The sequence below is a fragment of the Diospyros lotus genome, chromosome 11 (assembly GCF_014633365.1).
Source record: "Diospyros lotus cultivar Yz01 chromosome 11, ASM1463336v1, whole genome shotgun sequence".
NCBI classification, from domain to species: domain Eukaryota; kingdom Viridiplantae; phylum Streptophyta; class Magnoliopsida; order Ericales; family Ebenaceae; genus Diospyros; species Diospyros lotus.
Genome location: NC_068348.1, coordinates 29,876,991 through 29,889,636, shown reverse-complemented (window position 1 = coordinate 29,889,636; position 12,646 = coordinate 29,876,991). Strand labels below are relative to the sequence as shown.

The 12,646-nt window shown below is 35.7% G+C and overlaps 2 protein-coding genes across 3 annotated transcripts; one reads left to right on the top strand and one right to left on the bottom strand.

Annotated features, from left to right (window-relative positions):
• Positions 1–446: 446 nt before the first annotated feature.
• Positions 447–7,217, bottom strand: LOC127812424 (serine/threonine-protein kinase AFC3). Of its 2 annotated transcripts, XM_052352788.1 has the most exons (13): positions 7,063–7,217; positions 6,823–6,978; positions 6,561–6,678; positions 4,004–4,030; positions 3,763–3,916; positions 3,598–3,646; positions 3,090–3,204; positions 2,815–2,906; positions 2,583–2,727; positions 1,585–1,649; positions 1,389–1,486; positions 1,122–1,227; positions 447–988 (listed from the first exon to the last, which is right to left on the bottom strand). In XM_052352788.1, the coding sequence occupies exons 2-13, from the start codon at positions 6,925–6,927 to the stop codon at positions 851–853; spliced, it is 1,212 nt and encodes a 403-aa protein (XP_052208748.1). In that variant the 5' UTR covers positions 6,928–6,978; positions 7,063–7,217; the 3' UTR covers positions 447–850. The 2 variants fall into 2 exon arrangements, with proteins under 2 accessions (XP_052208748.1, XP_052208749.1); XM_052352789.1 differs by lacking the exons at positions 4,004–4,030; positions 7,063–7,217 and having other exon boundaries at positions 6,823–6,853.
• Positions 7,218–8,349: 1,132 nt separating this feature from the next.
• Positions 8,350–12,223, top strand: LOC127812520 (two-on-two hemoglobin-3). Its single transcript, XM_052352929.1, has 4 exons — positions 8,350–8,556; positions 9,391–9,521; positions 11,543–11,687; positions 11,891–12,223. The coding sequence occupies exons 1-4, from the start codon at positions 8,420–8,422 to the stop codon at positions 11,997–11,999; spliced, it is 522 nt and encodes a 173-aa protein (XP_052208889.1). The 5' UTR covers positions 8,350–8,419; the 3' UTR covers positions 12,000–12,223.
• Positions 12,224–12,646: the final 423 nt, after the last annotated feature.

Genomic DNA, 12,646 nt, shown 5'->3' with positions numbered 1-12,646 from the left:
ATTTTCAGCACTTTAAAAGATAGAATATTTTGAAATTGTCAAAATGGTACCTCTGAGACTTTTTCACACATCATAGATTGTTATATCTATAGAAATCATTGACAAAAGTTAAAAGAGAAATTACAATTTGGTGCCTCGTGTTTGCAATTGGCATCTTTCAAAAAATTAAAATACAATTGGACAATGTTAAAATGATACAAAAATGCTATTTGGACACTAAAGTTTTATATTTATAACGATACTTATATTATATTTTGGGTTATATCAATACAAATATATAAAATATTAATATAAAGTGCCAGTAAAAATATTACTACAATGGCTAATGTGACCACAAAATTTAATAATATAATGATTTATTTAATTTTTTAAAAAAACCATTGTTATTTGGTATTAGAGCAACTTAGCTACTATATTTTAAAAATGGCAAAATAAACTAACATAAATTAATACTCAACAGAAAATGTGATAAAATAAAATAAAATGTTAATAACGTAAAGCGCCACCATATTTTATAAAGTGTGTCAGCAATTGCAACAAGAGAAAATGTTGATAGCACGATTAGCTCTCCTTGCAGCTGAACAACTGCAGGTTCATGGTCATAACTAACATGGGGCCATGGCTCACCAGGAACTTATAGCGATTACAGAAGCAAATTTGGCCAGAAATGAAAGACTATCGACCGCTATCGCTGCGTCATCTGCGTTGCTGCTCCATCTGGTCATGGTCGCTTCGCAATCTAGAGAAGATGAACACGCTACACAAACACTACGATTTGCAGCATTGCACTGAGCTACCATCTCTTCTGCGTTCATCGGCCAACGCGGTGGAGTATGTTGATTGCATGTTGTCATGGAGTCTTGAAAAAGGGATGGTCAAGGGCTTGCCGGGCTGTGAGACGTTCTGTTGGATCAAACTTTAGCAAACCATGCAACAAGTCGACGAGGGAAGAAGATCTAGAGCAGTCTACATGTTTCGAGACTCGATTCTGCATTTCAGATTGTACATTGACTATTAACGGGGGGGCTTAAATGAACAATTAGAATAAAGAAAGCATAAAAGCCATACTCCAAAGGCTATAAAGAGGAGGAGGAAGAGGAGAGGAGGGCAGTCCTCACAACCTTGAGACAGTCCAGCTTACTCACTGTTCTGATACTCTCCCTAGAGACAGCTCCTTCTGGCCAGTTCAGTCGTGGGCCTCGCCTGAAATACTTCTCAGCGCCACGACTGCAGAACATTATCCACAAGCCAACTCAAAAATTGATGTTCCAAAATATATATCAAAATTAAATAGGATAATGCAACAACACAGATGAGGTTAGGAATCATCTATCCTGCAGCCTACATAGAATAAGTTAAATCACATAAATTTGATAAATTTGGCTTACTTAGCCCGTTGAGCCATATGCTCTGGCAAGGGTCCCAAAACCTTCTCCATCATGGCCAAATGCTCCAAGTTGTCATGCGTTTGAAACAATGCTTCACCCTGAAACAATTTTACACTTGTTGGCAATTTCTGACTAATGATCACATACTCAAAGTACCAACAATGTCCTAAAATCATCAGACAATACAACAACTAACCGAGTAAAGTTCAACAAGTATGCAACCAACGCTCCACAAGTCGCATGGGTAAGTCCATCCTAGTCCTGCAACAAATACATATGCTAGATGATTGTGTGGTGCGAGAAATCCTAAAACATCAGAGGTACTCAGAGTAAACCCCAGGAAAACTATTTTCTAATCAGCACCTATATTGATTTATGAGGACATGAATATAAATTAATACTCCAGAATAAGCTCCAAATATGTTTTTAAGATGAATAGTCTTTTTTTATTTCATTAAGTAATTTAAATAAGGTTTGCCTAGTTAACAAATTAGGCTCTTGCAGACCAATTGCATATTACCTTGCCCATCAGTTAACAGCACAAAAATGGGGGTGAAGGAGAAATAGAAATAAAAGAAGAAGATTGGACGTCTTGACTGTTTTTCTACCGTGCCCGTGCATGCATATGTGCATTTAAATTATGGTCAGTCTGACTATTTAGCAGCCCTTTAAAAATGATTATTGATACAAATTAAAATTAGCCCTTTAATGAAGTTATTGGTAGTTAATACTTTAAAGGAAATCGAGTATTTTATACAAAAATAAAAATAGAACACTCACATGTCAAATCATAGTCAGTACACAATGTATGAACAAGTCACCTATAGGAAAACTTCCCCAAATCCTCATATTTAAAGAACTATCAACAAATGGAATGAAAATTGGTCGCTTATATTGATAATTGATCAGAAGAATATCAGAACAAAATTGGAGTCCATTTATTTTTTAAAAGTTTGATAACAGCATATTACTTGTTCAGCAGCCATCACGCAGTGTTAATTTGTGTCATACACTTCCATGCATCTCTCATGCATTTTCCATCTTACCAACTCTGGTGTTTCCATCATTGGAATGGAGAGGATGAAGCTAGATATTCTTTTTTAAGCTAACAATGGTGTCCCACTAGAGCAAAGGACACAACTCAAATGAACATACACAACAGAAGGATTGCATTTCTGCTTAACAACTAGTTACCTAGAATAATCTCAGGTGCTCTGTAATGCCTTGTGGAAACAATCGAGCTATGGTTCTGATTATCAAATACAGTACTACCAAAATCAATCAGCTTAATAGCACTTGACTTTGGCAAGCACCTGAAATGTGTTTCATCTGAAAATCTCTGTACCATTCCAAAAGAAAATTATGTAATCACTGGGCCATAACCAACCATAAAATGCGTTATCTTCTGAGTATGGAGGCCAGATACCTTGGAGCCAGGAAGCTTTACATACTCAGAAGACACAAGAAGTATATTTTCTGGCTTCAGGTCAGTGTGGATTAAGCGTAAATCATGCATATCTGCCGGATATAATAAAGCATACAAAATATGTTATACAAAAAAAGGACATAATTAGGAATAGAGTGCTTCTCCCTGAACAAACAACAGAACAGCCCAAAATAGAGAGTTCTGGAAACAGGTTAGAAACAGAGAAGAAACATTAGAAATCTTAGATAAAGCAAGGCTAAGGACAATTGACAGACATGCTAGAGATTGCAAAAGCTGACGTCCAAATTCCCGAACAAGATCCACAGGAAATGGGCAATATTTATTTCGCTTTAGAAAATCATATAAACTTGGTCCAAGCTTCTCAAACACCTGATAACACCAAAGAAAATGCATCCAAATGAAGGTTTTTGTTTAGTTCCAGTGTCATGAATGAAGTTCATATCAAAAACCAATCTGAAGCACCGCAAGAAATTAATTGGACATATTCATTTTTAGAGTTCTTAAAGTACCAAAAGGTTCAAGGAGAGTAGTCAAACATGCAACAAACAATGAGAAAGAATAAAGAAAAAGTTATCAAATATCCTCAAAGAAGTTGGTACTACTCCTACAGGAAGATAAAGGTTTCCCTATCATAAGCACCTTTTATAGCGGTGATCCTTAGAAAATAAAGCAACAATGCGTGCTTAGATGACCATAGAGATTACAAATAAATGCAAAAGCAATGGATCAAACAAATAGAACAAGTTCCATTTGAATACTCACAATGCATATATGATTACGGTAGTCAAACCAATTTCGAATCTGCACACAGCTGCACAACAGAGAATGAACCAAAGTTATACATATAAGAAAACAAAATAGAAATACTTCTCATTCATATACCATAAAAAGAGACAATTTTTCAATAACGAACAAGTAAAAACATACCACGATCCACCTTTATCATTCTTAGCAAGACGTTGTAGTATATCAATCTCAATCATTGCTGCATCACGATATTTCCTTATACTTCGAACCACCTTAACTGCCACATACTCTCCTGTACAACGGTCCCAACATTCCAAAACTCGACCAAAAGTTCCTACAGAAACAGCCATTTGCTGATATGAACACAAGGAGAATCACAGAATATAAGACCTCGTAGACAGCAGAGCACTTGACAGCTAACCTTCACCCATCTTGCTAAGAATTTTATCTGTTTAAACATGCCAAGCAAGAAATGAGTTGAACCAAACATCTCTTTAACAAAATCATGGTCATAAAGCACACCATGGAGTACGTGAACTGATGAACATAACACACACACATACACAGAGGGGAAACGCGTCTGGTAACTTTTACGCAGGGCAAGGAAGTCTAGAAAAGTCATTACCATAACAGAAAGATGGAAAAGACAAATAAACTAAGAAAAAGTCATTCAAAAGAGTGCAGATATTGTGCACAAAATTATAATCCATCCAGGAGAAAAATATAAGAGCCATAATTTGGAATATCAATTTACTACACCAAAAAGGAGAAATTTAAAGACCAGCATGGGGAAGTGATTTTCAGAATTATTATAAATGAAAATGACTCTCTATGCATTTGCTCTTCTTTTGGTTCTTGACACTCCAAGTTTTCTTTCTTTTCTTTTTTTTTTTTCATTGTTGTACCTGGATGTAATGTCAGCTTCTTATCACTAAATATAAGAAAATCCATCAAACACAATCTTGAAATAGGAGTTGAGAAAATAGAAATGCTTCAAATAACATGCAGTAGTCCATAGACATACATGTGGAAATCAATGGAATGCTAAGTACATGTCAATATGATAAATCCCCAAGTAGGACGCCTATTACAATAAAACGATGATCTATGGTCATTTTTACACAAACACTACCAAAAAAGAGAACTCCACAAAGCCACCTATTATTCCGAGTTTGTAGCTATAAGGTCAAAACCCACATGAAAACATCACGTGTTATGGTAAAGAGAGCAAATGTAACGTAACTTTTTAAATTATATCTCATTTCCTCTTTGAGATAAAAGCCCCAAGCATTTGGGACCGACTAATTATTCCAAATATACCATATGACCATCCAGAAAATTGCAATCCTCATTGTTTGAAAACCATAAGGCATGTCCATAGAGTCTACAGGGTAGCTTGAAGGCCGCACATGATCTTCTCGACACTGACCTTGGGGGTAATATAGACATTAATATTAACAAAGTTCACCAAAATTGAATTCCTAATTTTTGATAATGGTACAAACAATAAATACAAATAATAACAATATAGAACTAGAACAGTAGATAGAGTGAAGGAGAAAAATACAGAGAAGAAGGAGAAGGTCAAAAGACAAGTAAAAATAGAAGAATGTTCCAGTGGATAAGAGAGAAAAAACCAGCGAACAAGAATGGAGAGACACAGCACAAACAAGTCAATAAACTATGTACAATGAGAGTGCAAGTAGAAATAGACCAACCAAATGATCTTCATATCCCATTAATGGTACAGCTTGAGTCAAACTTCCAAGACACCCAGCCTAAGGATAAAGACGCAAAAGACAGCACAAACACCCTAAAACAAGATAGCATGCCCATTATGTGCTTGTTCAACAAGGCTCTATGTGATAAGAAAGATTGAGTTTTCACAGAAAGCTCTCGGTAGAGTTAGAGCTTCTCGGCAGCAATTTTGGCTTGGACTACTTCTCTTGATTCTATCCTTCATTTTCTAGTCCTCCGAAAACACAGGGTCAGTCAGTGATGAATTGGCATTTATAAACAGAAGGGCTGTCTTTGGACCCCCTACTTTTACAATGTAAAATAACTAGATATTTGAAGCCTTAAGTTTATCATTACTGGTATACAATGAACACAAACATGCAATTATGGAGCCCTTTTGCCCCCGGATTTGTGTTTATCCTCACCGGAGCTTCAGGCTTGCCTAGGTGGCCACTCCTTTTTAGTATCATGTAGTGTATTTGCATGAGAAGAAGAAGAGAGATTCTATAATGAATCCTATTTGTAAAATTCTCATTTTCTTTTTAAGGGATTAGAGAGGATGCTCTGTTTTCCTTAAACTCTCTTTCTCTTTTTTTTGTATGATTTCTCTATGCAATTACTAATTAGTTTCTTGTAACAAGGCTTGGTGGGCCTCTCATGTACAGAGAGCACCCTTTTTTGGCTGGTTCTTTTTATAGTCTTCTTGCTTAATAAAATAAGGTTGTTGATTATTGTTGTCATTGTTCTTTCTGCTTAATAATAGACAGGAAAACATAGCTGATAATGAGGATTAGATTAAATGGAACTTCTGTACCTCTAGTATATTGAAAGTGTATCATCCTGGTCTATGGAAGAGAACAAGGATAAACTTGACTAGAGGACAAAAAAATGCAAGATCTGCATGGATGAACACTTCTTCCACCAAGTAGATCAAACAAATAGTAAAGCCAGCAAATATCAAATTATTGTTGTTGTCGTTGTACTCTCAAAGTGTGAGTTTTAATTTTCAGTCAAAATCCTAAATCATGATATTGCGGATTGTTGTTGCTTCAGGGTATTTCTTTGTGTGCGTCTTTGACTCAGTTTTCAGAAGGGTAGCATGCCTCCCTTCGTGGACATGACTCGCAAAACCAAACTCAAATTTTTGAGCATTCATATCTACAGGCGTTTGAAACAACAACATGCACATCCAGCGATTCTAATGCAACAAAAGGACGTCCTAAAGAAAATAAAGCCCTTACATCGCGGAGTGAGATTCTCCCCAAGACTGAACACGTAATGCCCCTCACGATCATCGTCCCTCCTCGGCGGCGAAACGTGTCGACGCAGCACCGCTGACTGCGGAGGCCGTGCATTAGCCTGCAGGAAGGACGCACGGAAGATGTCAAATAACAGAAACACCAAATCCATCTAAAAACCTAGTTTTAGATTCAGGAAAAAGAAACCCCAATTCTAATCCCAAAAAACATTGCAACTTGAGAGATAATCGGTTCGAAAGCAAACCTCAGGTTGATCGGACGGAGGGACGTCCCACGTAAGACGCCGCCGTTTCCTGACCGGCTGCTCCTTCTCTTCCACCATCTCTCCTCTGCATTCAACCGTCACCATTCACGAAATCGAGCCTTCTGTATCTCCCTCACCCCCTCTTTGTCTGTATATCTATTTGTACATATATGCATGAATAAATTAGTACATAGATGTCTTCTTCTCTGCAACAACAAAAAGAGAGTTCATGAAAATCACAGGAAAATTAGGGTTTTGCTGCCGATGAGATTATAATCCAATATGCGTTAGACGCCAGCCGGTCGTGGAAATGGGGGTTAGGGTTTTGCTCGATTTCACAATTTTATAATTTTCAATCTTTTCTTATTACATTTTCCAAATACAATTGTCCAGTGTTCTTCCCATCTCGTCCTTCGTCCAGGCTCCAGGCCGTAAAGACCCGATCCGACCCGGTCCTGTATTTTTATAAATATTATTATTAATATTTTTTAGATTAACTTTCAAGCAGTACATTCCCATCTTATTAATTAAAAATATTTAATTTTATAAAAATTCTTAAAATATCCTCTCCATCTTCTCCCTTCTAATATCATAAATAAAAAATTATTTATTTATTTTTTATAACACAAGAAATTCAAAAAATTCTTAATACACAGAATCATATATAGTGGACTCATGACAAAATGCATGACTAAAGGCTAAAGCCACTAACGTGGGTTATGGTACAAAGACATAAAGAGAGAATATATTTTATATTTATTATAAAATAGTCTAATGATGAAACAGGAAAGAGAATAAATGATTTTTTTTAAAAAATAGTTAATTTATATAATTTAAAATAATAAAAAAGTTTCATATTTGAACAGAATAAAGATAATGAGTGTTTTTTATTAATTATGCCCTTAAAAAATAAGAACAAAAAATGAATTACTTTCGAGACATAAATCGAATAATAAGAAAAATAATATGTTGGTGTCAATCTGATAAATTTAATTTTTTATATATATAATAAAATAAAATTTTATATTCATAATTTATTTTTTTTAATATAATCAAAGTCACAAATACTAAAAACCATGAAACAACACTCATCCAAATAAGAGTTGAACTTTCCTTACAAGATGATGTGGTCACCATGTCACCATGCACCAGCATTTTTGGGAGAAAGACACTTACGGACCACAGTATTGAAAACAGCCCACGGTTTTGAATTCGAATGCAGGTGATTATTCCTCCACTTCCCTTGCAAAACGAGGGAAAATTACCATGGAGCTCGCCTCATGGTTCTTCCTGTGCAACCTCTTATCCTTGACATCTCGATGCTTTAAATTATGTCAATGACAGTTTTATGATGAGAATTTCTTGAATAGGCTTAATAATTTGTTTATTAAAATTATTTAATCGGTCAATTAAATCGGATGGAAATCATTATTCTGGCGGACTCACCAGGGGCTGGATGAGCTCGAGCACGGGCTAGTATTTCTAGCATGAGCCGTCGCGAGACGCCATATATGTCGTCGTCTTCGCCTTCTCCTTCTAGCTTCGTCGCAGTGTCATTCTTTCACAGTCACGGTAGAGAAGAGAGAGGAAAGGCAGAATGCAATCGCTACAGGATAAGGCGTCGGAGTGGAGTGGCGTGGACCGGAACGACGCGTTCGCTATTGACGACACCAACCTCTTTGAGAAGCTTGGTCTCGACACTTTCGTCAACCTCTCCACCAATTTCTATAACAGGTTAGGTCTTTTTCTCTTTCGATTGAAAAAATATCAAAAACTCGGGGGGATAGAAGAAGAGTCGATTTTCCTGCGCATTTTCTCAGCCATCAATCGAGTAGAGTAAGTGGTTGATGTTTCGTGGGAATCTGTGATGGTGTATAATGGAAGTTCTTGTTTCATAGAATTATTCAGTGCATCCCATCTACCAAATTGTTTCATCTTTTGGTGAATCACTGTGATAGAATTCGGGTCTCTTTTCTTATTTCCAACTCAAAAGTTCAAAACCCTGATCTCGCTAAATCCGGACTCTGTTTTTCTCGGTTTCCAAACAAGATATGGTTCATGTTGAACTTTATTTGGTTGCTAAGAGAATGCGAGCGGAAAACCAGAGACTGTTTTTTTATTAATTTGTTGTGTTGCAATTTTATGTTAGAAAGTGAGTCTCAATAGCAATTGTAAGGTTGTTCCTTCGTGACAGGAATGCCATAGGTTCGGGTTCAAATTATGTAGACATCTTATTTGCAGAAAACCAAAGGGAATATCAAGTACAAACCCTCTAGACTTTGCAAGGAGGGGAGTCATGTGCATTTAAGTGTTGTTTATTTATTTATTTTTTCAATTTTGTGTTAGTTGCTAACAGAGAGTAATGAGAATATCGATCAGGTGAAATGGTGATTCTGTGGACGCACTAACAAATTATTACTTGAAAAACAAACTTTTTTGCTTTCTCTAGCCTCAAAATATATTGGGATGCAAGAAGGGTGTGATTCATTTTAAGTAGTTTACATTCAATTGAGGTCTATTTTGAAGTATATCTGAAGGTGTTGCGTTTTGTTTCTGAAATGGGATTAGGGTTTATGACGATGAAGAAGAGTGGTTTCGAACAATTTTTGCGAATTCAAAGAAAGAAGATGCCATTCAGAATCAATACGAGTTCTTTGTGCAGAGAATGGGAGGTCCTCCCCTGTATTCGCAGAGAAAGGGTAACACATTTAGAGGAATTCTGTTTTATAATTTATTTGTTATAACTTGTAACTGATATAGTTGTTTTCCCTTTTACATATATTCCTTCTGTTGCAGTTTCTGTAAGTAGAATATACCATAGACACTTCTGAATCCTGATGTTCCCAATTTCATTTTGAAGCTCCATTCTTCCATAAAAGCTAACAATTGATTTGCTTTTTCTTGGTTTATGTTTCAAACTAAACCATTGTTCTTAGGTAAGACATTTCTTCATAGGTTGTTGTCATTAACTTGAAGTAATGATCTAGACAATACAGCAAGGATCAAAAGAATGATCTGGTATTGACTTGATGGATGAGTGCTAAATGCTAATCTTTTTCACTGCTTAGTTGCAGCGACAACTATGGTTTTTAATGGGCTCAATGGGAAATTCTTAGGCACGACATGACCATAATAGAATTTCAGAAAATATAGTCGTAGAGAAAGATGATTGGCAAATTAGAGTCTATGTAGCCAAACCCCACCAACTGAGAATAAAGCATGGGCAGTGTTGTTGCAGTGATAACAACTATGATGTGTCCATTTAATATTTGTCGGTATAATTATTTTGATTAGTGCTTAAACATCTTGAGTTTGGAGTTGAATGAGTTTTTATACTTTCACTTTTTACATATGCTTTCATGTAAAGTCCCCTTCACTAGTCAGCTACAAAAACTTCAGCTTTGAGTTTGACTAATTGTGTGACTCAGATTTTCCCTCCACCTAGACCCAGATGTGTGTATACCATGCTTCCTTTTTCAGCCGCTGAAGATGATCAAGAGTCTTTGTGCTGCACCCAGCATAACAAATTTCCAACTTGACATTAGCATTTTTGTCAATTTATATTTTGCCCATCTCTTTCTCAATCTGTTTCTTTTTTGGGAAATTTGTTTTTTCAAACTTTTTTATTGTTCTGATCACGAAAATTCTAGGAGAGGGCAGGTGTTGGCAGTGAATCAGCTTGCTCCTTTGTAACCAAAATGTCACAGGTTCGAGTTATAGAAAGAGTCTTTTTGCAGAAAATGCAGGGGAAAAGCTGTGTACAAATATGACCTCCCACAACCCTCACAAATGAGAGAGTTTCATGCAATGGGGATGCCCTTTTCATCAATAAAAATTCTGGAAAGGAAAAATGGAAACAAAATGAAGGAGACAATACATTATAGGTCTTGAAGATCCAATTCTTTTCTATTGCTGTTTGGTTAGTCACTTAAGGTTCCAGATTTTACATCTTTATCACCGTTGTTAACATGAAGTCGTACTTTTACTACCCCAAGAACACGAAGTCTGGAATCATGTCTAGTCTTTACAAGAACCAACAATAATCTGTGCCAGCAAGTAAAATTGCACTGTCCTTTTGAAACTTCCACTATATGGAATTTTCTTACTGGTTACAGTCAAGTTGATTGCAGAATCCATTGGACCGAATGCTTTGGGATATTTGTAGCAATGGACCATTTCATTTTTTACCAAATGAAGCCTCAAGGAGTTTAAAGTCACGACCTGCTCTTAGGTGATTAAATAAAGCGCATAACATGTACTAATGGGATTCTTAGTAGTAGGAGTTTTCCAATTGATCTATTCATCCAACTTAGGAGGCCTAGGAAATGGGGTTCTTATTAATGGGCTATTGATCTTTTCTCCATTGTCTATGTTTTAGGCCTTCAAGTTCAGATTGGTGGCGTGTCATGCTACCCAAAGTTCAGACTGCCCTTTACTCTTCTTCTTTGGTGTAGTTTATGATTGATTCTGAAATTAACAAAAAAAATACAATCCTTCGACTTTAGACTTTTTGAGTTGTAAAGGCCCTAGAGAAGATATGACCTAGAGATTGAAATAACCGGTGAGCTAGAATTTATATAGTTGACCTTATACATGGTGAGATAAGGCTTGATAAATATGTTGTTGAACTTTTAGACTGTTCATATGGTTTTCCATTTTTTGATTTAAAAGACTAAAGTTATATATATATTTTTTCCCCTTTGTTATTGGTCGACTGCAGGCCATCCTGCTCTCATTGGACGACACCGCCCATTTCCCGTAACTCACCAAGCTGCTGAGAGGTGGTTAAACCACATGCAACAAGCATTAGACAGCGTGAAAGATATTGACACAGACTCAAAAACCAAAATGATGAACTTCTTTAGGTACGCATTTCCAATGTTTACAACATTATATTGAACTCACCTGTCATCTCTATCTATTGTTTTATCTTCTGTAAGATATTTATAACCATGCCCAAGCGATTAGTTATATTTGTTTAGAATTCAAGTTGCTTGGTGCAACAAGTTTTACACTGGTTGTCTATTGTTTGTTAGAATAAAATTGCATGTTTGTCATTGGTTTTCAGGCACACTGCATTCTTTCTTGTGGCTGGAAATGAGTTGAAAAATCCAAATACAGGAGGCGTTCCTTGCAAGCACGCCGCCGGCAAACCGGCTGCGGAACCCACAACATGATTTCTCATTTTGATTCATATGGGTTGAAATTGATAGGATACTGTATTTAAACTTCATTGGGTCTTATGTGTGATGGTGTATGACAAATATGATCATTAACATTTTCATCAAGTAATCTTGGAAATCCAAGTTCTTAAAGTCTACTTAGTGTCTGTAAGTTTATGGTGCCAATTCAGTTCCATCCATTATGGATGGATCTTATAATAATATAGTTTAAAGATTAATTGTGAACCTTTTTACTCTCAATAAGGCCTCTTTGCGACCGGATTTGATTGCATGATTGGGGGTAAAATACGTAACTATTTTGAATTGTTAATCACTTGCTACTAATCTTAAAATAGACGCATGTAATCTTCAACTATCAGTTGTTATACAGAAGAAAAAAAAATTATAATATATGAAAAAAAGCTCCTTCTCCCCAGCCGTAATACGATATTATAATAATATAATAATCTGTGGCATATTTAGATTTAAAATGCATGTCAATTAATAAAAATAAATTATATCCAAAATGAATTCATAATTAATCCAAAACAAATATATATAATTATTTTTAATTATATTTTTAAAAAATATATTTTTAATTACTCAAACAAATTAATTACACTCTACGGTCATTCAAACAAATTAATTAAAATCTCTAACCA